We start from the raw sequence: 27,236 nt of genomic DNA on the forward strand, positions 1-27,236 counted from the left end.
GTAACAAAATGTGGGAAAATGAAGGGTCACAATACTTCCCGAATGCACTGTATATTGTCATTTTTAGAACAATTTGGTGTTTGATGATGCTTGGTGGGCACTATTTCCCACAACAAGGCAATACAATTTGTTCCCCCTCATGTTTAACATACCTTTTCAGATATTGACTATTGGTTCATTGACAAAAAATTGTCGTCACTTGTCAACCAGAGCAACTATGACAGCATTGCAATATCTGACCATGCTCCTCCAGCTTACATTCCCTGGTAGAAAAAGCCCGGTGCCTTAATTAACTCACTGAACAAAGTTTGTTGATTTTTTCACAGCTCAAATGGTCTTTCGTGGAAGTCAATAAGACTCTTGATATTTCTCCTCTATTCTATGGGAAAGCTATTATTCATGTACAGAATCTCATACTCAGCCAACAAAAACAAGAAAACGTACAATGGTGGCTGAGATTAAAGACCGTATTCAGCAAACTGATCATGAGTATTGATCATGAGTACTCCATCTCCCCTCCCCTGACCTGTATAGAACTAGACTCTTTACAATTAGTTAGAAATCAAGTCGAACTAAATATTTGACCCAATACCCCAGCTTCGTATCGAAGCAGGGAAGATTTCAAATGATAGTCGTAATCAATAATCTGTTTAAGAACTTTGTTTTATAATAATAATATATGCCATTTAGCAGACGCTTTTATCCAAAGCGACTTACAGTCATGTGTGCATACATTCTACGTATGGGTGGTCCCGGGAATCGAACCCACTACCCTGGCGTTACAAGCGCCATGCTCTACCAACTGAGCTACAGAAGGACCACATATAATCGCACTGAAGACACTGGAGATTCCCCATCGACAGACGCTTTCCTCTGAAGTTTACCAATACCAAAGCTAAACAACAAAGTGAGAATGGATCTTGAAAAACCACTTACCACATTAGAAATGTTTCAACTCAGTCTTTAAAGAACAGCAAAGCACTAGGACCAGATGGGTTCTCAGCTGAATTTTTTAAGACATTTGCTAAACAGCTACCGCTTTTAGCCTCAGCCTTCTCCCACTCCTTTAATACGAAATCTCTACCAAGCCGCAACAGAAATCATTCTAAAACATAAGGATCCCCCCTCGAGTGTGCCTCCTAAAAGCCTCTCGCTTCCGATGTAGACTAAAATATTAGCTAAAGCCCTAGCCCTTTGCCTTGAGACTTCTATAAATTAACCCCGATCAGACACCATTTTCTTAATTTGAGATGCCCGTTTAATATTTTATATACTCCACCCTCTGTAAACAGAGAAATAATTATTTTGATGGATGCAGAAAAAGCATGACCGTAGAAGGGGATTATTTAATCAAAGCATTAAAATGCTTTGGTTTTGGAGATTCATTTATTTCATGGGTTAAAATAATATACAAATCTCCACTGGCTTCAGATTGAACAGCATCTTTCTTTTCTGAGTACTTTTCCTTTACAACGTTCCACTGGGAAGTACTGTTCGATGTCTCCACTCCTTTTTTCTATAGCCATGGAGCCACTAGCCAGCGCTCTACGTAGCAGTGAGGTAGTGAAAGAGGTGATAAGAGGTCATCTCAAACACAAAATCTCACTTTATGCTGATGATATACTTGTATTTATCTCTGATCCAATGTTACAGTTGGTCGGAAGTTTACATAAACCTTAGGTTCGAGTCATTAAAACTCGTTTTTCAGCCACTCCACAAAATTCTTGTTTACAAACTATAGTTTTGGCAAGGCGGTTAGGACATCAACCTTGTGCATGACAATGTTTTACAAACAGATTATTTCACTGTATCACAATTCCAGTGGGTCAGAAGTTTACATACACTAAGTTGACTGTGCCTTTAAACAGCTTGGAAAATTTCAGAAAATGATGTCATGGCTTTAAAAGCTTCTGATAGGCTAATTGATATCATTTGAGTCACTTGGAGGTGTACCTGTGGATGTATTTCAAGGCCTACCTTCAAACTCATGGGAAAAGCAAAAGAAATCAGCCAAGACCTCAAAACAATTGTAGATCTCCACAAGTCTGGTTCATCCTTGGGAGCAATTGCCAAACGCCTGAAGGTACCACGGTCAACTGTACAAACAATAGTACGGAAGTATAAACACCATGGGACCACACAGCCGTCATACCACTCTGGAAACAGACGCGTTCTGTCTCCTAGAGATGAACATACTTTGTTGCGAAAAGGGCAAATCAGTCCCAGAACAACAGCAAAGGACCTTGTGAAGATGCTGGGGGAAACAGGTACAAAAGTATCTATGCCCACAGTAAAACGAGTCCTATATCGACATAACCTGAAAGTCCACTCAGCAAGGAAGAAGCCACAGCTCCAAAACCACCTTAAAAAAGCCAGACTATGGCATGGGGACAAATATCATACTTTTTGGAGAAATGTCCTCTGGTCTGATGAAACAAGAAATAGAACCGTTTGGCCAAAATTACAATCGTTATGTTTGGAGGAAAAAGGAGGAGGCTTGCAAGCCGAAGAATACTATCCCAACCGTGAAGCACGGGAGTCGCAGCATCATGTTGTGGGGGTACTTAGCTGTAGGAGGGAATGGTGCACTTTAAAAAAAATAGATGGCATCATGAGGAAAGGAAAATTGTGGACATATTGAAGCAACATCCCAAGACATCAGTCATGATGTTAAAGCTTGGTCGCAAATGGGTCTTCTAAATGGACAATGACCCCAAGCATACTTCCAAAGTTGTGGCAAAATGGCTTAAGGACAACAAAGTCAAGGCATTGGAGTGGCCATCACAAAGCCCGGACCTCAATCCTATAGAAAATTTGTGGGCAGAACTGAAAAGGTGTGCGCGAACAAGGAGGCCTACAAATCTGACTCAGTTACACCAGCTCTGTCAGGAGGAATGGGCCAAAATTTATTTGTGGGAAGCTTGTGGGAGGCTACTGAAACGTTTGACCCAAGTTAAACAATTTAACGGCAATGCTACCAAATACTAAACTTCTGACCCACTGGGAATGTGATTAAATAAATCACTCTACTATTATTCTGACATTTCACTTTCTTAAAATAAAGTAGTGATCCTAACTGACCTAAGACAGGGAATGTTTAGTAGGATTAAATGTCTGGAATTGTGAAAAACTGAGTTTACATTTTTTTAACTTCAACTGTATCTGCACTAATGGTTTTAAATACTCTTGAAATCTTGAGGAAAATATCTGTGTATAAACTGAATCTGCATAAATGTGAAATGTTTTGTATTCTCCCACATGATGGATCCACCAGTTTGGCTACACTTCCATTCAAAAGGGTCAAACAAATACACATATCTGGGTGTTTCAGTTACCCACCACTTTAAAGACCTAAAGGCAAACTTTACAAAGCTAGAATAACATACGAAACTTGTTTTTGAGCGCTGGTCGCTTCTCCCCTTTCACTATCTGGAAGCATAAATACTGTGAAATGAATGTCTTTCCAAGGTTTATTCCAAGGTTTATTCAACTACTTCAATGTGTTACAGTTTTACAGTGTTACAGTTATTACCTCATTCATTGTACAGTTCTACAACTGGTCTGCCAACATCAGAAATAGTATGTACTGGGTTGAATCTCAATTATTCAAGTCATCCCTCTTTGGTATTGTTGGGTTCTGAGAATAGGAAATATACTTATTCATGTCACTGAGGGAGTGCTGAGGTTTAGAGGGTCTACACCAGAAGTTAATGCTTATAGGAGGAAGGTATATAGTGTGTTTAACTAAGCTTGGAATGTGTTGAGTGCAGGGAAGCGATTACATGTCGCAGGCATTGATAAACGGAGGGAGCCTTGGATTGGTGATGGAGGGGGGGTTGAGGTCAGGTCAGGTTAAGGGAGAAATAAAGGTTTATGGCCTGTATCACTAGTGTCCTGCCTAGCAGTAAAGAACGATGTTTGTACAGATGGGTAGGAGGAGACTCAGCCTATGAGGAACGGTTAAATATCAGTGCTTAAACTTGGTTAAGCTTTGAGAGTGTTTCACTCTGAGAATTAGAACCTAACATTGAAAATGGAAGAATCAGCCTGTGACACACTAATGTTCACCCTTACCTTTGCCGATATCCAGGTACACATCTAATCCCATCGTTAAACAACCTATGAGAATATGGATCCAATTTCGACAACATTTTCAGCTTCACTCAGCATGTCCCTACACAATAACCATATGTTCCCCCCCATCATGTGAAGACATATAATTTGATGTAAGGCAGAGTAAAGGTGTTCATGTATTGGATCTTTTTCTGAACAATAATTTTGCCTCACTTGACAAACAAGTCAAAAACATTGCTCTTCCTAGATTCATTTCATTATCTTCAGGTACGCAACTTGTAAGTACATCAAAACAAAATGGGAAGATGATCTGAACAATGAATTCTCAGATGAGGAATGGAAGTATTGTTGAGAGGGTTCATCCATTGTCTATTTGTGCTAGACATGCACTTGTTCAGGTCAAGCTGCTACACCAAATCTATTGGACTAATAAGTCCAGGCTAAGTAAAAGGTATCCAAACCTAGACCCTATGTGACCGATGTAGAGAGGCTTCTGCAGCTCTTACTCATATGTTTTGGTCCAGCGTTTTTGCAACAATATAACATTTTTGGAGTCAATGTATAACTGTGCCCTCAGGGGGCCCTTTTTGGCCTACCACCTACTGGGTTAATGGTGTCCAGACTAGGGGTCAACAGATTATGATTTTTCAACGCCGATACCGATAATTGGGAGGACCAAAATAAAAGCCGATACCGATTAAAAAAACATCTGCAGATTTATTATTTATATTTGTAATAAATGACAATTACAACAATACTGAATTGACACTTATTTTAACTTAATATAGTACATAAATAAAATATATTAAGTCTCAAATAATGAAACATGTTCAATTTGGTTTAAATAATACAAAAGTGTTGGAGTGTTGGAGAAGAAAGTAAAAGTGGCATATGTGCTATGTAAAAAAGCTAACGTTTAAGTTCCTTGCTCAGAACATATGACAGCTGGTGGTTGCAATATTCCCAGGTAAGAAGTTTTAGGTTGAAGTTATTATAGGAATTATAGGACTATTTCCCTCTATACCATTTGTATTTTATTAACATTTGACTATTGGATGTTCTTATAGGCAACATAGTATTGCCAGCCTAATCTCGGGAGTTGATAGGCTTGAAGTCAAACAGCGCTATGCTTCAAGCATTGCGAAAAGCTGCTGGCAAACAGAGGAAAGTGCAGTTTAAATGAATGCTTATGAGCCTGCTGCTGCCTAGTACTGCTATATCAGACTCAATTGTAATATAATAAGCACACAGAAATACAAGCCATAGGTCATTAATATAGTAAAATCCGGAAACTATCATTTCGAAAACCAAACGTTTATTCTTCCAGTGAAATACGGAACCGTTCCGTATTTTATCTAACGGATGGCAACCCTAAGTCTAAATATTGCTGTTACATTGCACAACCTTCAATGTTATGTCACAATTCCGTATAATTCTGGGAAATGAATTGCAGTCTTTGTTAGGAAGAAATGGTCTTCACACAGTTCGCAACGAGCCAGGCGACCCAAACTGCTCCATATACCCTGACTGCTTACACTGAATGCAAGAGAATTGACACAATTTCAGGCACCGCATTGATTATATGCAACGCAGGACAAGCTAGTTAAACTAGTAATATCATCAACCATGTGTAGTTACCTCGTGATTATGTTATGGGGCGTCAGGGTAGCCTAGTGGTTAGAGAGTTAGACTAGTAACCGGAGGGTTGCAAGTTCAAATCCCCGAGCTGACAAGGTACAAATCTGTCGTTCTGCCCCTGAACAGGCAGTTACCCCACTGTTCCTAGGCAGTCATTGATAATAAGAATTTGTTCTTATTGCCTAGTTAAATAAAAGGTTATAAGCTAAGTTTAATGCTAGCTAGCATGGCTCCTTGCAGCCTGCACTCACGTAACAGGTGGTCAGCCTGCCACGCAGTCTCCTTGTGGATTGCAATATAATCGGCGTCCAAAAATGCAGATTACCGATTGTTATGAAAACTTGAAATTGGCCCTAATTAAATTGGCCATTTCTCTACTATCCTTGCAAAGAGACGTATAATTCTTGAGGAAAAATGTCCACCCTCCATTGCAGTCGATGGCTGCACAATTTTATTTACCTTTTAAAACTGTAATTGTTGTTGAGAATGTGCACCCCTTTGGTTTCCCAGGGCCAGGAGTTGGGAAGCATCTCTCCAACAATGTAAAAATGTCCATGTCCTTGACTGTACATGACCGATATGAAAACATATGGAAATATATATATATATATGAATTGATCTGATATTGTATACCATGGAATGTAGGTAAACATATTTGTGAAATATGAATAAAAAACAAACTTCTAAATAAATCCTGACAGCCAATCGGCACTAGATGGAGCAAGAGACTAACACTACTCAGTGACGTAATAGCGGAATTAATACAATAGATCCATTACCTCTCTCTCCTCAGTTGCCCCGTCATAGAGCCATTACCTCCTGAGTCCTGTACAGTCTGCAAATAATACTGACCCTGTAACTGGCAGCAATGCTCAACCAGGCCTCTTCAATGCAGCAAAATGCTCCTCTCAAAACAAAATTGGTAAATTCCTCATTTTACCCAAACTTTATGGTAACAGAGGCCTAGAAAGAGAGTCAAGGTAACACATTAGTGTGCCTTAAAAAAATATGTTTCAACAAATAGTCCATGAGGTGTTGTATGAATGTTTTACAGAGCTATCATTTCAATAACTATTTGAGTATGTGTGTGCATGAGCATGTAAAGGTTAGTTTATGTAATCTGAACTAGTTGGCCCAAAAACAAACAGCACAAAGTCATGTTAAAACAACTCACTCTCATTCTGAACACAACCATAAGAGATGACAGCTCCCCTACTACATAAACCTCTCCATCACCGCAGGACCACGCGGGCGAAGCTAGGTGGGTGATTGTGAGTGTCTCCAATCCATGCAGCTTTAGAAAAGAACCCAGTGCCTTCAGTGCTCTCTTTGCCTGTGGGTGTGCTCTGTCAGCTGATGAGGCAAGATAAAACAGACACACACACACACGCTCCACCATGTAGAAACCAGGTGGAAAATATGATCTCTGACAATGGATCTGTGTAATATTAGGACTTTAACAAGGTCTGACTCACTGCCCATGACCTCAGTGTATGTTTGAGACTAAACAGGAGGTTAAAATAAAACAAACTGTTTTGAGGTTATTGCAGGACATAGCCTACATTCACCCTGTTGGGCGGCGCACAATTGGTCCAGCATCGTCCGGGTTTGGCCGGTGAAGACAGTCACCGTAATTAAGAATTTGTTATTAACTGACTAGTTAAATAAAACGGTTAAATAAAAATGTCAATCAAAAATGTGTTTCTGATGCTACAGTAAACAGTTGTGACAGAACAGAGTGATGATGCACGTGATATATTAATCTGTCAACAGGACGACAACATCAAATAGCCATGCCTGAACACCCCCGCACCCACCTCACACGTTACCTATTACAGCACACAGTGCAAGCCTGTGTGTGTATTAGCATGAATGTCCACAGGAAAAGCTATTCATCAATACTGCATGATACCAACACAGGAGCTCAATGTGTGAGTGTATGTCTGCTTACGCATGTGTATGATATGGCACAACAGACTGGATACCATGAAAACCTGTCATCCTAACAAACTGCTTAAATCTGTGATTTTATTCATTTTAAATATGAAAAGCTCATAACCTCGGTACAGTAAGACAACACTTGCTACGGAACCAGCAACGATGAGTTCCCAATTTATGACCTGGCACACGCACCCAAGCACACACCCTGCAGTGCAAAGATCAGAAGGACTGTCCTGCCTGTTATTCAGAAGCAGTCACCAGCCTCTTAAATTTAGATAAACTCAAAGCACCTGCCACACCAAACACCACACACAGACACGCGTGCCTGGTTGCAGTGGTGAAAAAACCTGAGTGAAAGAATAAACAAACGGTCATTAATTTTAAAAATTGGGCAAGGAGTCCAGATAAGTAGGTACAGTAAGATGTACCCGGGGCAACACTGCAGTAAATACAACCCGTCAGACCTATACTGACAAAACAGCGCTGTCATCATCAACATCAGAGGTTGGTTAACCCAGCAGACTAACTGAACAGGCTTCTGGTTTAGTTAGGGGTTACATGGCTGACTGAAGCCTCAATCCCCGGGGCCCAGTTTTCAAAAGTTATCTAGAATTTGCCTATCGGATAGGCTTGAATGCATAGAAATAGAATGAATGGAAAGGGACAAATTATTGACCAGCCAGAGAAAAAAAGACAGTCAGAGGTGTGGTGAGGGGTGAGGACATCACAGGGAGCCAGGCAGCCACGCAAGCTCTGGCACTGACACTTAAGAAATGACTCAGTGCTAAGCTAAGTGCTAAAACAAGGGCTACTGTGCTGAAGGGTAGCACAGGGGATGAGCATGCTACAGAGGTGCTATTTCTATTGGTAATATAAAAGGCTAAACTAATGGCTAAGAGAGCAGGGCCATGCTGTATACTAATGCTAACGTGTTAGCCACAGAGTCACAAAACCCATGGGCTCTCATTCAGCTCTGGCACCATAGAAAAGGGGATTAGTTCAAAGTGAGGGGGAGCAGCTATTAAATCCAGAGACAGGATTAAACACCACATATGACCTATCAAATGATATGGATACATTTAAATAGATTGTTTTAGAGCACCAGGCTCCAACAGTATATAATGGAAGTTAAAACCCAAACATGCGTCTCAGTTCTTCAAGAATTTGAGACTACATACTACTGCGCAGGAAGGTGGAGATTTGAGGAAGCTCATTTAGGAGGGAGAATATGAGAGTTTGAGTTAAGAAGAACTTCATTCTTGGATTTTAGGTTTAGATTAAAAAATTAAGACTGAAGTGAGAGAGCAAGTGAGAAAGAGTGAGAGAAAGGAGGGGGATAAATTATTTTGTGCCAAGCTATCGTCTCCCCCAGTGACCTCATTTCACACGGGCCGGACAGACCGGGTTAGACTGGGGCTGTTCAGCCGGTGACACAAGTAAGGGAAATTTAATTGTGCCTGCTCACTAGAGCAGCAGGGACACATGGGCCTTCACGCAAGGCAGCAGCATGCTCACAGAGACAGAGCGTTAGAGAGAGGGGGGGTGGGGTAGGTTGAGGCAGACGGTGTGTGATGTGCAAAGTAATCTATTGCAAGTGTGTGTTCCTATGTACACAAGTACATTCCTGGGTCCAGGACCAGACAGCGTATTGGTCACAGGAATTCCAGGTATGATTCAGCGCATCACAGTGTTCAGAGAGCTAACAGACTAGTAGACGACCTCTATCAACACCATTCAATACTAATACAGGGAGAGACGGGGCCGGACAGGGGGGAAGAGTGAGGGACAGAGAGAAAGTGTGAGTGACTTACCCCTAAGTTTAATTCACAATGACTGAAGTTTAAATTAAACGCTGCTCAAATTAGAAGTTACAATACAATGACGTCATACCCCTTCAAAGAGGTAGAAGGCCTAAAAGGAAGATCTGTGCCTGTTGAAAAGCTTTAGCCTAAAATGGCATCCCACATCTGCTTTATATAAAGGTGGTTCCTCCTACCTATTGGTGAAGGAAGGTGTTATGCTATCTAAAGCTCTAAGGCCTCTGAGATGAAAGGTAGACTACAAACAGTCCATCATAACCTATTTGCAATTACTAGGCCAAGACATGCGCACATGCACCAATCCATCCCCTTTGCGGCTTGAATAACAACAGATATCATCAAAACAGAGAGAAATAAAGTCAGAAAGAAAAGGCACATCTGCACCTGGATCAAAGAGGCCACTGACTAATTGGCCACTCACACAAGTTGCTGCTCTGCTGTGTTCTCTGGGCTGTGTAGTGTGGGAGCAGAGAAGGAGAGAGATACACACGTACAGCAGCAGATTGCTAAATAATAAAATAGCACATTAGACAAACAGGTTGTTTCATGGAAGCCTTTAAGCCTAGCGTATTTACTTGACACAAACTCAACATAAAATCAAAGCACACGCATAATTGATACGGCCAGACTGCACACGAGACCCGAACACAGTTTAGAGATCACACCAGAACTGAAAATGTGCTCCCGGTTTGACCCAATCCCGGCAAGCTGAAGCCCAGGCCTGGTCCGCCATCACAGAAATGAGCCCGAACCCGATAAATTTTTTAAAAGATTGCAAGAAAACAGTAGGCTATATTGATTTCAACTGGTGTTGAGAACAACGTGGCAGAGGCCAGCAGCAATAAAGTGAGGAGACAAGGAAACCATTGAGCCTAGAAAAAGCACAGAGGAAAGCTCACCTTAGTTATGATCTACTGAATTATGAAAATATTGGAATGGTAGGCGGATGCAATTGAAGGCATGTATCAAATTCTTGCTTATGCTGAAACTCTTAGTCATATACAGCCGTTATACTTATTTAAAACAATAGTCGTGTGTGGTCACCTAGATTATAAATTCAGCACTGTTTTGATTGGGACAGCGCCAATCACGCTGCTTCTAAACAAGAGTCGACATAAATCAATCGATGTCGGATCTTTGTTTTCACGGAATCTCCGTTTGGATATTTGGTAACACTTAGGCTGCTGAAATTGAGGTGAGTGCTAATGATTATCTTCATTCCCGTTTGCTCATACATTAGCTGATCACGCAGTAGCCTGTCCTACTCCCAACCAAAACCTGTGACTTGTCTGAATCAAACAACGTGATAATGTTTCTCTGTATATTTGCTTAATTGATCTCTGGGTGGACAAGTGGAAGTGGTAGCTCATTTATTAGTTCACTCAATCACTGATCATGCAACAATGTAGTCTAAATCAAGTGTATTATTTATCCATATTTTCCTATCGTCCCAATTCCACTGAAACCCAAAATTCAGATTCCTGTCTCACATGAAAATTCCTAACTTTATTCTGTTATCCATAGGGTGCACTATCAAAGCACGTCTCACCTATGCATGCCAAAATACCTCTAACATTTCCCGTTTCTCTGCACTGCCTCGTATTGCTGCCCCTTGAGCTTCAGTAGAGAATGTGTGATCAACAAATTGTATGAGAGTAGATATGGATTCTTAAAAAATATATTTTTTTGTCCCCGTTAAGATATCTTGATATTTAAACAATTTCTCTTCATCTCCGTTATTCATGAGCTGATATGCTATCCATATAATCAACTTGATTTTGTCAAATAGGAGATATGTCATTCGTTGGAAATTATCTAGAAAGCTTAGCAACTTGTCATTATACTTTTGTTTGACTTCCGTTGCAAAGTTTATATGATTCGACAACGTCCTGAGAGCACCATGTCGAGATAGAGCATTTCAGCAGTAGGCCTAGGCTGAATTGGGGAACATAACGCTCTGAATTTATGAACAGCCTGTTACGCAAATCAATGTTATTGCCGATCAAAGTTACTCTAACATGACTAAATATCAGTTTCACTTACTGTGCAATCTTTACATAGTGCCGCAGACAAGACAGCAATGTAACGCAGGAACTATCTTATTTTGGGAGAACCCCAAGTGACCATACCTTGACTTTAAAAGCTTTACATTGTCACTTACGATTATTGCTGTTTTCCCAGAACTCTGGACAAATATGAATTATTCCCGGTATTGAAACTTGGTAGATTTGGGGGGGAAATATTACTCCCTACTACATAATTTAAAAAAAGTTTGACCTTTATTGATCTAGACAAGTCAATTAAGAAGAAAATCTTATTTACAATGACAGCCTACCGGGGAACAGTGTTAACTGCCTTGTTTGGGGCAGAACGGATTTTTTTACCTTGTCAGCTTGGGGGATTCAATCCAGCAACCTTTCGGCTACTGGCCCAACGCTCTAACCTCTAGGCTACCTGCCGACCCAATGAGTTGGGCTAGCCAACTTGCCTAAATATTCAAAAATATATATATATTTTTTAGAGGGACAAGTTTGAAAAGTGTGTGATCTAATTGACTCAACCAAAAACACAACTTAAGCTTTCTTAAATGAATCAGAAAACCAATCGTTTTTTCTGGTATTTATTAAAGGTTAGCTGGCTTACTCATTGATCCTGCTTTGTAGTATACCCCTCTGGAGCACAGACAGTAGAGTATTGCAACAGTACTTAGTTAATTTAGGCCTACACTGACTGCTAAATGGAAATAATACAGTCCAAGTATGTTGCCTGGGTTCCAACACTGGTAGTATAATAACAGAGAGCAACACATACGCTACATGAAGATACATCTTCCAGAATTAATAGATCCCAACTAATACAACAAACATACCATCATTGTGTCACTCTCCACCCTGTTGCTATTTATGACTAATCACAATGTGTATACTGCTATGGTAGTCTAATAAGGCGGCCTATAATCAATGCTTGCAGACCATGACAAGTATTTTAGTATCCAATAAACCAGAGGGGAATAATTAGTATAAATCCAGGGATCTAAGCACAAGAGGTAGCTAACCACATACGTCAGCAAAATAAACTCAATACTGCTGTCCACACAGGCCGCGGGGGTTGTGTAAGGACAGGACAAGACAGGCAGGGCAGGTGACAGTGAGACTGACTCTGCTGATGCCGTTTTGGCTTCCAGATCATGTTTCAGTCCTGCTAAAGTAGTCATTTATCTTAGAGCTCCAGGAACAGACACACACACTAGTGTTTTAACGATACAATAATTTTAACGTCGATACAGATACCAAGTTTAGTATCTTAATACCATTAAAAAATAAATATTTATTTTTCCCCACTCCTCTGCAGATCTTCTCCAAGTCATTAAGGTTTCGAGGCTGACGTTTGGCAAATATATATATAGTGAGGGGGGAAAGTATTTGATCCCCTGCTGATTTTGTACGTTTGCCCACTGACAAACAAATGATCAGTCTATAATTTTAATGGTAGGTTTATTTGAACAGTGAGAGACAGAATAACAACAAAAAAATCATCCAGAAAAACACAAGTCAAAAATGTTATAAATTGATTTGCATTTTAATGAGGGAAATAAGTATTTGATTATGAACACACTCTTAAAGGGAGTGCTCCTAATCTCAGCTTGTTACCTGTATAAAAGACACCTGTCCACAGAAGCAATCAATCAGATTCCAAACTCTCCACCATGGCCAAAGAGCTCTCCAAGGATGTCAGGAACAAGATTGTAGACCTACACAAGGCTGGATGGGCTACAAGACCAACGACAAGCAGCTTGGTGTGTTTGGAGTAATTCTGCCTATGATCCCAAGAACACCATCCCAACCATCAAACATGGAGGTGGAAACATTATGCTTTGGGGGTGTTTTTCTGCTAAGGGGACAGGACAACTTCACCGCATCAAAGGTACGATGGACGGGACCATGTACCGTCAAATCGAGGGTGAGAACCCAAGAAAGAAAATGGGTCGTGGAAGGGTATTCCAGCATGACAATGACCGAAAACACACAGCCAAGGCAACAAAGGAGTGGCCCAAGAAGAAGCATATTAAGGTCCTGGAGTGGCCTAGCCAGTTTCCAGACCATAATCCCAAAGAAAATCTGTGGAGGGAGCTGAAGGTTCGAGTTGCCAAACGTCAGCCTCGAAACCTTAATGACTTGGAGAAGATCTGCAGAGGAATGGGACAAAATCCCTCCTGAGATGTCTGCACACCTGGTGGCCAACTACAAGAAAAGGTCTGACCTCTGATTGCCAACAAGGGTTTTGCTACCAAGTACTAAGTCATGTTTTGCAGAGGGGTCAAATACTTATTTCCCTCATTAAAATGCTAATAATTCTATTACATTTTTGACATGACTTTTTCAGGATTTTTTGTTGTTATTCTTTCACTGTTCAAATAAACCTACCATTACAATTATAGACAGATCGTTTCTTTGTCAGTGGGCAAATGTACAAAATTAGCAGGGGATCAAATACTTTCCCCCCCTCACTGTGTGTACGTATGTATATATATATATATTAGCCAGTCACAGAATGGCACTTGATCCAGACAAACTCAGCTACTGTTGTGTTCAATCTTTGGGCATCTTTTGAGTTCAATATCATTACGTTTAAACCTTTGGCAACAACAAAAAAGGACCAAAACAAGATGTCCTGATCTTTCTTACATCTGTCAGATAAAAGACAGACACTTCAGGCGATCTGTTGATCCATGTAATGAATCAGTTATTCAATAGCACTAGACGGGGCTTAGACTAATGGGTTTTTAAGAAATTAATGATGTCATTCGGGGTTGAATGTGGCTATGGAATTTGAATTTTTGGCTATGGAATCTAGTTGAAACCAGAGAATTAATAAAGTTGTGACAGTCAGCTTTGAAATTAGCACATTTAGCATATTATCGCAAACAGAGTACTACAAGGTAGTGGATTCAGCTGTAAACTAGCAAGGAAAGTTAGACTACAATCAAATTTGGAAGCTACTGGTATCGTCTTGCATTGTAAAACTGTATGGACATTGCCTTTGTGAACAGTAATGAACAGTTTCAACATATATGCATACCATGTTTCATTATTCAAGGGGCTGCACTGACAGACTTGATCCTCTCAATTAAGTGAGACACATTTTACAGAAGTACAGAACGTAATTGATTAGTAATTGATTAGAACGTAGTGAATTACCTAAAACGGAGTTGCTATGGATGGTTACAATGTGTTTAGGGCTGATGGGAAAGGGTGGTGGTGTTGCTATTTACACGAAGAATCTTATTTCTGTGTCACTGTTAAAGGCTACACCCAGTCCTAAACCATTTGTATTGCTGGCTTTAAGTCTTCAGATGTGTTCAAACTCAAGAATAACAGTTCTAGGAATCCACCTTCCACCAAGAAGTGTATACTAAACGAATGCACTGATTTAATTGCAATTTTTATTACCCCACAGGTGTTGATTTTTGGAGATTTTAATCTTGCATGGGGAACGCAGGATGCTGATTTTCTAAATGCTTTTTGTACTAATTTCAATTTGACACAGCTGATTAAAGCCCACTCGTCCAAACTTAAAGGGCCCTACAAAATCGACTGATTGACCACATATTTACAAATACTCCAGAGAAATATGCTGGGAGTGGGGTTTTTGCTTTGAACATTAGTGACCACTGTCCCATTGCATGTGCCAGGGATATACGGATGCCTCGATTCAAACCTAGTTTTATCAAAAAGATCCATTTTAAACATTTCAGTGAACAGGCCTTTTGTGACCTTTATTTTGGTAACTTTGAATGTATTGCATCTATACCTGACCCAAAGTTGTCTCTGAACCACTTCTAAAATGTTTTCAATTGTATTGTAGATAAAACATGCTCCCTTTAAAAAAAAATGAATTTAAAAAAAAAAAAAATCAGTCTTGCCGTTGGTTCAGTCCAGAGCTATCTGAAGTCATACACAACAGTGATTCTGCATGGGCCAAGGTGGATTCAGACTTGGGCCCAGACTGGCAGTCTTTAAGGCAATTGAGAAATCTGTGCGCAAAACTAGTTAAAAAGCTAAATCAGACTATTACAGTTGAAGTTAGAAGTTTACATAAACTTAGTTTAAAGGTATTTGGCTAAGGTGTTTCAAAATTCCTGACATTTATAATCCTAGTAAAAAAAATCCCTGTCTTAGGTCAAATAGGATCACCACTTTATTTTAAGAATGTGAAATGTCAGAATAATAGTAGAGCGATTTCAGCTTTTATTTCTTTCATCACATTCCCAGTGGGTCAGAAGTTCACATACACTCAATTAGTACTTGGTCGCATTGCTTTTAAATTGGTTAACTTGGGCCAAACGTTTCAGGTAGCCTTCCACAAGCTTCCCACAATAAGTTGGGTGAATTTTGGCCCATTCCTCCTGACAGAGCTGGTGTAACTGAGTCAGGTATGTAGGCCTCCTTGCTCACTCACACACACACACACACTTTTTCAGTTCTGCCACAATCCTTTCTATAGGATTGAGGTCAGGGCTTTGTGATGGCCACTCCAAATACCTTTACTTTGTTGTCCTTGAGCCATTTCGCAAAAACTTTGGAAGTATGCTTGGGGATCATTATCCATTTAGAAGACCAATTTGCGACCACGCTTTAACTTCCTGACTGATGTCTTGAGAAGTTGCTTCAATATATCCACATATTTTTCCTTTCCTCATGATGCCATCTATTTTGTGAAGTGCACCAGTCCCTCCTGCAGCAAAGCACCCCCACAACATGATGCTGCCACACACGTGCTTCATGGTTGGGATGGTGTTCTTCAGCTTGCAAGGCTCCCCTTTTTCCTCCAAACGGTTCTATTTTTGTTTCATCAGACCAGAGGACATCTCTCCAAAAAGTATGATCTTTGTCCTCATGTGCAGTTGCAAACCGTATTCTGGCTTTTTCAAATGACGGTTTTGGAGCAGTGGCTTCTTCCTTGCCGAGAGGCCTTTCAGGTTATGTCGATATAGGACTCGTTTTACTGTGGACAGATACTTTTGCACCCGTTTCCTCCAGCATCTTCACACGGCCCTTTGCTGTTGTTCTGGGATTGATTTGCCCTTTTTGCACCAAAGTACGTTCATCTCTAGGAGACAGAATGAGTCTCCTTCCTGAGCGGTATGACGGCTGCTTGGTCCCATGGTTTAGTTTTAATGACTCCAACTTAAGGCTATGTAAACTTCCGACTTCAACTGTGCATACATACACACATACTTCATGCTACAGTAGAAACACTATATAAAGAAAATAAGGCACTTACTTTGATAGGAACGCACACAAGTCCAAAGTTTTTATTAGTAAGGAAAACAACAATGGAGGCAATGCGAGCACCAACCAGAAAATGTGCCACTTCATGCAAGAATGAGCAAATGTCTGCATACTTGATGTGCGGAAGGGCTCTCCTCGAAGAGTGAAGTTTGTCCGGCTCAGTAAGGCCTCAAACAAATTGTACGCAACACTGAAATGGGCTACTTATATGTGAATGAATGAGGAGGCAGAACAACCATCAATTCAAACTGTTAGAAAATACAACTAGTTAGAAAATAATTTGAAATTGACAAGTTGAAACATAGCCTATACATAATTAGCAGCCAGCGCGTGTTAAATGCGTAACAAATCACATTTTGGAACAGATAGTCCATTCTGACATCACGTGCATTAAACAACTCATGCTGGGACGAACGTTAGAGATATTTGGAACTCACGTATGAAACAGTTAAACTACTTTCATATTTACCTTGAATGTGTGTATTTTGAAGTACAGGCTACATTTGACCTTTATATTTGCCAAATTTAATGTTCTTTTTAATATAACTCTGATTTTGTTGGACATAATAATAAAAACCTCACAGTGAATTGTAATTTTGTTGGTTTGAGACCGTTATGAACACTTCATAGTGTGTTCATGGACTAGTTAGCATCACTGCACAACGCGATCATGATAAATGTTCATGCACTTCCTACTGCTTCTGAAGTGTGTTTATGTTACCAAACTAGCCAGCGGGCAATCATACTCTGTGTGATTGTGATTCATTTCTGCTTTTATTCACATTCTTAAATGAACTGCAATCACACGTTCTGCTAACTGGAGCATTGCATGTGATCACATGGCATAATAAAAGTCTTAAACATAATTAAGGTCTTAATCGATAAGAAACTTTCACCGGTCATGCCAAGTTTGTTTTAGGACTGACCCTAATTATTCGACTTGTCAGCTGTTGGTCGACCAATAATAAATAAATAAATACATACTTTTCTCAATCGAGCAGTGGCATAAATATATATATATTAGGGCTGTTGCCGACGAAAGAAAATCTTGGTCGACAGAGTATTCTCTTGACCAATAGATTGGTCAAGTTTTATAAAGGTGTCCAAACTTTTGACTGGTTCTGTGTATATAGACACATCCTGTTTTTTAATCAAATCAACTATATGCAGTGACAAAAAGAATGAGAATGTTTGATGAAATAAGACAAAGACATACACCATAATTTGCAAATAAATTCATTAAAAATCCTACAATGTGATTTTCTGGATTTTTTCTCTCATTTTGTCTGTCATAGTTAAAGCTTTTTTGCCCCACTGTATAGCCTATATCATAATCTCATCAATAAATTGGTTAAAACAAACTCCGAACACAGTAATGTGCTGACCAAACCGGAAGCGCGCATGTTGATTTTGTACCCCCACACCAGACACAATCAGGACACGCAGGATGAAATGTAAAAAAAACTTTGAACAAATTATATTCTTTTGGGGACAGCATTAAAAATGTATGGCAATTTAGCTAGCTAGCTTATTTGTCCTGGGATATAAACATTGGGTTGTTATTTTACCTGAAATGCACATTGTCCTCTACTCTGACAAATAATTATTTTTTAAATGAACTAGGCAAGTCAATTAAGAACCAATTCTAATTTATAATGACGGCTTACGCCGGCTAAACCCGGACGACACTGGACCAATTGTGCGCTGCCCTATGGGACTCCCAATCACAGCCAGATGTGATGCAGCCTGTAGTCGAACCAGGGACTGCAGTGACGCCTCATGCACTGAGACAGCTGCACCACTCGGGAGCCCAATTAATCCACAGATTAAACAGTAAACCGAATTCCTCTCTCATCTCTTCCTCAGGCTTCTTTTTTTATTTCTTTGGACTTTACATGGCAGTTGGCAACCAACTTTACGGTGCATTACTACAACCGACTGGAGTGTGGACGTCAGTTCATCTTTCAATCACCCACACGGGTATATTCTCCTAAACACCAAAGAGGAGCTGGCCTGTGGGTATTTGACCTGAAAAAACAATGAGATGGGAGGCCGGACTTGCAGCGCATTGAGTGTCACAAATAGAACCCATTTCTATTGTAACAAAATTACAATTCACTGTGAGAGGTTTTTATCAGTGTCCAATAGAGTGAAGGCTGTGGGGGAAAAAAAACAATTAAAACAAGGAGAATTATTGGCAAGGGACGAGTGCAGTGGGTACTTATAGGGGTTGCAACCAAAGATGCTAACGTGATGAAACCTTGGGCCTGTGTGTTTTGGGACGAAACTAAAAAGAAAATTATGTCAGCAATAGAACTCGATATACTTTGCATTTCAGGGCTGGAAAAAATCTGACCACTGTGAGCATTACAAGGACGAAAGGGAAAACGATGGAAGGCATGATGTCAATTAGCCTATTACAATAGAGACCCAAATTTAGAAGGCAGAAAGCGGTAATTAGTTATCCATCTCCAAACACTAACACCTAGATCATACTGACAGCGTCATTGGGCAAAATGGAAACAGCATTCACCTTTTGCTAACATTTCTGTCAAGCTGTCAACGCATACAGTTTGATGCACACGTTCGATAAAAATCAACATATGCACCACACAGAATGCACTGCAACTCCCTCTGCGACGCAATGCTGCAAGGCAAACGCAGCGTTCCACTGGAAACAAATGTACTTCTGGTGTACCAAAACGCAATGACCGAGGCGTAACACCCTGATTGAGTGTGCAGCATAGCCATGTGTGTAATGAGGGGTTAACACGGAGTAAGCATTCATTAATTCCTGCTGCCTGCGCTGATGAACTCTCTGACAGTGGAGCTGCCTGGGCAGTATAGGCGTGTCACTGACACAGCTACTCAACACCATCTTACTGACATCTGCTACAGCACGCTCTGTCAGGTACTGAGAAAATTAGGTCTATACATCTACATGTCACAAACATCAATTATCATACTATCTCCATTCCATTTGCAGAACATTTAACTTGTACTTCTCACATATTAATAGATTATCCTTTGGTGGCTAAGGCTCAACTCAATACAAGTCAATGTAAAGTTCTTCATACAAAAAGGTAAACTGCTGACTAGGAGGCTAATTCACCAAGATGATCTGCTCATTTGTGAAGGGCTTTGGGTTGCGAGAAGACGGTAATCCACATTACCCTCCTAGATTATACATTCCTCAGAGTACACCATCATGTGACAACAGTAGCCATCCCTCAGCTCCAATATCGCTACGGCTGTGGAGGTGAGCCGTGGTCCAGGGGTTTCCAAGGGGCAAAGACCGCCATATGAACACGTCTAGCTGGCTGTAGAATATTCAAAATGAGAAACAAAATGAGTTCTTGTTGATCCATATCCCTGGTTCACTACACTTTGTCTAAAACATGCTCTACACGTAGGATTTAAGATCATATGGTGGCACCATATTCCAACACCATCACATAAGTTCTAGACAAAAGAGGTTAGTAACCTAAACGCTGTTAACTTTCTGCTGCAAAGGCAAGCATTTAAAATACCTTCCCCACTAACCTCAAATACTGAAATTCCATTGGCTTTCCCTCCCATTCATAGCACTGCCAAAGTGTTACATCCATCTCAACAATTGAACTGTTTATTCTTCAGCATTACATAAGTGTTCTATAGTAATGCTGCATCCACCTGCATTATCCCACCTCTAGGCCAGTCTGATCAATACATGTGTATGGGCACTAAACCCCCTTTCCAGTAGAATAAGAAAGTGCTGAGAGTGTGTAGGGCAATCCACCCTCTGTATTTTCCCCCTGCTAATCAGCAAAGATCAGAAAATGTGAAAACAATATGGTAGAAGTAGAAACACTGCTCTGCGCAGCAGACAGGGATGGATCAATCGGTCTGTGATGTCTGTCTGTCAAAAGCTGACATGACTTGGGCAGTGTGTGTGTGTGTGTACACTAGAGGTCAACCGATTATGATTTTTCAACACCGATACCGATTATTGGAGGACCCCAAAAAAAGCTCGTACTAACCCTAACCCTAACCCTTACAACAATACTGAATGAACACTTTTAGTTTAACATAATACACCAATAAAATCCATTTAGCCTCAAATAAGTAATCAAACACGTTCAATTTGGTTTAAATAATGCAAAAACAAAGTGTTGGAGAAAAAAAAGAAAAATTGCAATATGTGCCATGTAAAAAAAACGTTTAAGTTCCTTGCTCAGACCATGAGAACATTTGAAAGCTGTTGGTTCCTTTTAACGTGAGTCTTCAATATTCCCGGGTAAGATGTTTTAGGTTGTAGTTATTATAGGACTATTTATCTCTATACAATTTGTATTTCATATACCTTTGACTATTGGATGTTGTTATAGGCACTTTAGTATTGCCAGTGTAACAGTATAGCTTCCATCCCTCTCCTCACCCCTATCTGGGCTCGAACAAGGAACACACCGACAAAAGTTATCTACAAAGAATAGTTACCCATCGCTCCACAAAAGCCGTGGCCCTTGCAGAGCAAGAGGAACAACCACTTCAAGGTCTCAGAGCGAGTGACGTCACCGATTGAAACGATATTAGCGCGCACACCGCTAACTAGCTCGGGAGTTGAAAGGCTTAAAGTCATAAACAGCTCAATGATTGAAGCACAGCGAAGAGCTGCTGGCAAACGCATGAAAGTGCTGTTTGAATTAATGCTTACGAGCCTGCTGCTGCCTACCACCGCTCAGTCAGACTTCTCTATCAAATATCAAATCATAGACTTAAACATAATAACACACAGAAACACGAGCCTTAGTTCATTAATATGGGCAAATTCAGAAAATATCATTTCGAAAACAAAACGTTTATTCTTTCAATGAAATATGGAAACGTTCCGTATTTTATCTAACGGGTGGCATCCATAAGTCTAAATATTCCTGTTACACTGCACAACCTTCAATGTTATGTCATAATTATGTCAAATTCTGGCAAATTAGTTCTCAACGATCCAGGCGGCCCAAACTGATGCATATAACATAACTTTGCGTGCAATGAAAGCAATGACACAATTTCCCTAGTTTAATATTGCCTGCTAACCTGGATTTCTTTTAACTAAATAGGCAGGTTTAATAAAATATACTTCTGGGTATTGAATTTAAGAAAGGCATTGATGTTTATGGTTAGGTACATTCGTGCAACGATTGTGCTTTTTTCACAAATGTGCTTTTGTTAAATCATTCCGTTTGGCGAAGTTGGCTGTCTTTGTTAGGAATAAATAGTCTTCACGCAGTTCGCAACAAGCCAGACGGCCCAAATTGCTGCATATACCCTGACTCTGTTGCACAGAAAGAAAGATAAGTGACACAATTTCCCTAGTCAAAATAAATTCATGTTAGCAGGCAATTTTAACTAAATATGCAGGTTTAAAAATATATACTACTGTATTGATTTTAAGAAAGGCGTTGATGTTTATGGTTAGGTACACATAGGTGCAACGACAGTGCTTTTTTCATGAATGCTCTTGTTAAATCACCCGTTTGGCAAAGTTGGCTATGATTCAATCAATGATAAATTAACAGGCAACGCATCGATTGTATGCAACGCAGAACAAGCTAGATAAACTAGTACTATCAACCATGTGTAGTTAACTAGTGATTATGTTAAGATTTATTTTTTATAAGCTAGTACTTTTTTTAGGATAGAGTGGTCTGCTCTACAAGCAGGTGGTAGTAGCAAGCGCAAGCAGGTCTAGATCATTTGATGGAAAATTCTGTCCCCCCTAGCGATGGACGTTAGTCCCGCTTCAGAAGCGGCATTCCTTAACAGACAGGTAAAATGCCCATTCAGCTGCGCTTCAAAACCATCTCCAGACAAGGTTTCGTGTCGGCATTTAAAAATAAGTAGTGTACCCTTATGGACAAATAAACCCTTGAAAGCGCCTCAGCTACGGCATATGACTGCCCGGCCATAGCGGTCGTACATACCTAATAGGACCATTATTCTGCTTTGAAGTGGATTTTTTTTAAACAGAAAAACAATTTGTAGTTTAAACATCAAGCTAAAAACCCTAGTCTGTGTGTTTTCAAATGCAGAGTCACTGCAGTCTAAAGTATACAAAATGTCACTTCCAGCTGAGCACTGCCCTGTCTAGTGTCTAAGGAGTAGCATAGAGCGCTCTCAGACAGTGAGAGCGCACACATGGTTGTGTCTGCCATCTCACATACACACACTGTCTGGCATCCCACTCACCCACACACAGTGCTGCCGTGGCGACCTGGATTCACCCAATCCAAACCATTCCTAACCACCACCAGGCACTCAGCCGGCTGCATCACTCCACTAGGAAGAACTCCCCCCGCATGCAAGGTCATGTCCAGGACACTGTGTTTTAAGGCAAATGCTGACTAAACAATTAATGGTCTAAATGTAATTCAGCACATCAGATACAACATTATGGAAGGAATGTTAAAAGCAGCATGCTGAAGTTAAGAGACAACATGAGACAATCTCTTTAGTGATATATCAGCTGGCCTACTAGTGTAGGAGATACTGTCACTTTTATACCCCAATATCAATCAAAAACATATAAAAGCACTGATTTGGGACTCACCCATCATCGTCTCCATCCACGGCTTTGAAGAGTCCGGCAGAGGAGGTTAAGGCACTGACGGCCGTGGCGGCGGCTGCGTTACTTTCAGTCCCCAGGCCTGTGCCTGCCGCAGTGCCACCCTCCCCAGCCAGCTTGGCCATGGTCTGGGCCAGCAGGGCAGACTGGTCCTGGAAGAGCAGGCGCTGGGCATCCTCCAGCTGAGTGGTGGTGAAGGAGGGCAGGCTGGCGTACAGGGCACTGGCTTGGGAAGCCACAGCCTGGGTGTGGGCCTGGGCACTGCTGAAGTCCTGGGGCATGCTGACCCCGGGCGGCTGCGCCTGTGGGTGAGACTGGGCCAGGCCACTGCCGTTTTGTGGCTGGGAGTCACTCTGTGGGTTAGGAGGAAGCACATTGGAGACTAGACAGCCCTGGTTAGGGAGGGCAGTGTTAGACAGCTGGGTGGCAAGTCCTTGGGCTTTGCTTGGGAATGACTGCTGTTGTTGCTGATGTTGGTGGTCCAGGGAGAGAGAGTGTCCTTGTGGCTGCTGCCCAAACCCAGTTACTCCTCCTGGGCCCATCTGAGGCATTAACCCCCCTCCTGCAACAGTGGCCTGGATTGAGGTCTGCTGGGGCTGCTGTTGGACGAGACCCTGGGGTTGGAGCTGGGGCATGGAACCAACCACCTGCTGCTGCGAGACTCCCATCATCTGCCCGGATCCAGGCAGGGCCTGTGGCACAGCAGGTGGGGGTAAGCCTGCCTTGGGCTGGGGGTAGTCTGGAGGCATGCCCCCTCCCTGGCTCAGCCTGTGCACCGGGGCTACCTGGGGAGTCGCAGAAGGCTGCTGTGTAAGAGCATAGCCCATCTGCTTCTGGAGCACCCCCACTAGGCTCTGAGCTGAGCCAGGAGCCGGGATGGAGGCTGCCTGGGCGTAGGTGAGCGGCTGCTGGGGCATAGGAGTGGTTTGGTGGCCTATGGTGGTCTGGAGGCCCACCATGTTGATGGGGGCAGGCTGGTGAACGCTGGCAGGGACTGAGGGAGCCACGGTGGGCAGCAGATGAGACTGGGACACCACCATGGGGAAACCTGGGCGAGAGGTCTGGAAGGACGGAGGGGGGTTGGAGTAGTCCTGGTAGTGAGGGTGGGGCTGGAGTAATGGGGGGCCTCCAGCATCTCCACTTCCCACACTCTCTGTGTAGTGACTCAGTGTGCTGACTGTGCTGCTCACTGAACTCCCACTGGTGTTCTCCCTCTCCGACCCCACTTTCACACACTCAGGCCCACACGGCCGCATGCTGTCCACAACCCGGCCACTAGGGGCAGTAGCCTCAGAGGACAAGGGGGCAGGGGCCGAAGCTGGGGTCTCCTTGTCATAGTACTCAGCACATGTCCATCTGCCCTTTTTAAATGGCTCTGAGCTGGAGTCAAGCTTGACCACTCTGAAACGAGAGCTAGTGGTGGCAGGAGCTGGGGTTGGGGGGGGCTGGGAGGAGGGGACTGAGGCTAGAGCCATGCCCGAGGAGCTCATCCCTGGCTGAGGTATGGCAGCTCCTCCACCCTGTGTGCCACTGGAGGGCCCCAACACCACAGAGCCACTGGCAGCAGCAGCAATCATAGTGATGCTCGAGTTACTCCCCATCAAACCTCCAACCCTCCCACCGCAACTCATTACACTAGGGGGGAAGCCACCACCACTGCTGCTAGCGCTGGTGCTAACACCTCCCATCACAGATACATTGGAAGAGCTGTACATATTCACATTACAAACATGGCTGGTCAGAGGATCAGCTATGCTAACAGTAGCTACTGCAGCAGAGCTGTGCATTCCAGGGAGAGAGACAGCTGCTACAGGCTGAGTAGCAACACTGGCAGAACCCACTGAAACATTCTCCAGAGGTACCTCCATGGTAGAAGGCATCTTTAGGGCACCCCCAGCCCCTCCAGAAGTGGGAGTAAAGTGGGGGTCAGAGGAAGGAGGCTGAGCTAGGGCCTGCTGAGGGTGATTATGTTGCCTCTGGTGATGGTGCACATTTCCGTTCACCATCCCTCCGTGCTGGGGACCCTGGGGCAAGGAGTGGGGGGGCTGGTTGGGGGAGATAGCCCCGGGGGTGTCCGCCTCATGAAAGTTATTCAGTGTCTCCTCTGAGGAGCTCCTTGCGCCCCCAGCCATGTCATTGGCCCTGGAGAGGGAGACATCCAGGATCTCTGAAGAGGACAGATCCTCTGTATGAGACTCATCCAGATCATCATAGCTCTCAGTGTCCTCCGCTATGCTGTTGTTGGTGCTCACAGAGATCTGTGCTGGAGTCACGCTGGTGATCTGGAAGCCACTCTTCTTCTTCATCATTATCTGAGACCCAGAGGAGAGAGCCTGGGGCTGTGGCTGGGAGTGCAGGTTAAGGCTGTGGGGAGGGTGCTGAGGCCCAGGGGAGGATGATCCAACAGGAGGTTGAGACTGCATCAATAGGGGGGATTGGTAGTCTTCAGTGGGAACGTGGCATTTGCTAACAGCTGAACTAGTCGGTGTTGACAACGTGGGAACACTCCCGGCGCCGGTGTTAATATTGCTAACATTACCCCTTCTAGGAAAATTCGCCGGGTGCGCCATCTTTCTGACGCTGCCAGAGTCTCCTGCAGAATGAGGATGGTGCATTTTGAAAGATTCCAGGGGATAACGTTACACTTCGTTAGGGCAGCAGTTTTGACAAAAACTGATTTTTAACAATAAATTAATATCAACCGACAATAAATAAATCTGTTTTAAAGACAAGGTTCAAACATTTAGCTTTTTGGGATTTCTAAACGTCTTCCCTCGTGACGGAAAATGCTCGCGTTTGACAATCAGTTGACGAGCCGAAATGCTAACAAGCTAACTAGCTTGTTAGCTAGTCTAACATAAGCTCATGGGCTTGCTAGCCAGTTACAGACGCGTATGTTCTCACATACAAGCCAGCATTTCGTCGTTGTACTATATTATCTCAATAGGTAAATTGTTATAATTGATAAATTCTTATAACACAAACTGAGTAAGCAGTAAGCATCCAAAGCGAGAGCTGATACAGAAGTGCAACGTTAGCTCCATCACTATCCACACACTGTGGTGAGTTGCATTATTGAATTTCTCAGAAGCAAAAAATGAAAACAAGCAATCCTTTACCGATATAAGGTTGTCCTTAGGAGAATATATCCACTTAATTCTCTCGCAAAACGGGTTAATCCATTCTGAAAAGTCTTTGTTATAGCTAACGTTAGCTAGTCCAATGTTTGCTGTATCACTCCCTCTTCCAAAAGCTATTCACAGCCAGTCCGCCTTCTTGTTCTTGCACTGTGGCTCGAACCGTTGAAGTGTGACGAGACCGATGGGAGGAGGATTTCCACTAGTTACCACAGCCACAGAGTGAAAATTGTCTATATCGTAAGAATTCGTGAAAACAAAAATGCTTTTTGGTCTTGACATAAGCTTAGGGTTAGGCATAATATTAGCAGTGTAGTTTCGGTTGAGGTTAGGTTTAAAATATGAAAATAATTGTCAGAAATGGGCGGGGTTTATTAATGTGTGGCTGTGGTAACTAGTGACGACGGGGGAGGAGAGAACTTGCTAACATGGCGACCACGCATGCTCTATTGATGCCCAGACGAGTCAGACAAAAAGCAGTCTGGGGAGAAGAGGCTGAGAGAACAACAGGGGAGAGGCAGGCAACGGAAAAAAAAATAGTTTCAGACTCATACAGAATATTCCCATTCCTTTACCCTTGTGCAACCCAACTGGATAAAATCATAAATGCTTGCAGCTTGTCATGATTTTAAATAGGCTTATGAGAGATGGATAGGGAAATGTGTTATGGGTGTCATAATGCCAATCACATTATTTTCATGAACAGTAGACAAGAGTATCAACATGGTGCGATAAA

The 27,236-nt window shown here is 42.1% G+C and overlaps 1 protein-coding gene across 1 annotated transcript in view; it reads right to left on the reverse strand.

The window, feature by feature from the left end:
* tsc22d1 (TSC22 domain family, member 1) overlaps positions 1–26,665 on the reverse strand; it is a 61,938-nt gene extending 35,273 nt beyond the window's left edge. The window contains exon 1 of the mRNA XM_046363448.1: positions 23,349–26,665. Coding sequence (XP_046219404.1) covers positions 23,349–25,978 — 2,630 coding nt within the window. The 5' untranslated portion in view covers positions 25,979–26,665. The remainder of the gene's footprint in view (positions 1–23,348) is intronic.
* Between the last annotated feature and the right edge of the window lie 571 nt (positions 26,666–27,236).

The sequence above is a fragment of the Oncorhynchus gorbuscha genome, linkage group LG09, assembly GCF_021184085.1.
Source record: "Oncorhynchus gorbuscha isolate QuinsamMale2020 ecotype Even-year linkage group LG09, OgorEven_v1.0, whole genome shotgun sequence".
NCBI lineage: Eukaryota > Metazoa > Chordata > Actinopteri > Salmoniformes > Salmonidae > Oncorhynchus > Oncorhynchus gorbuscha.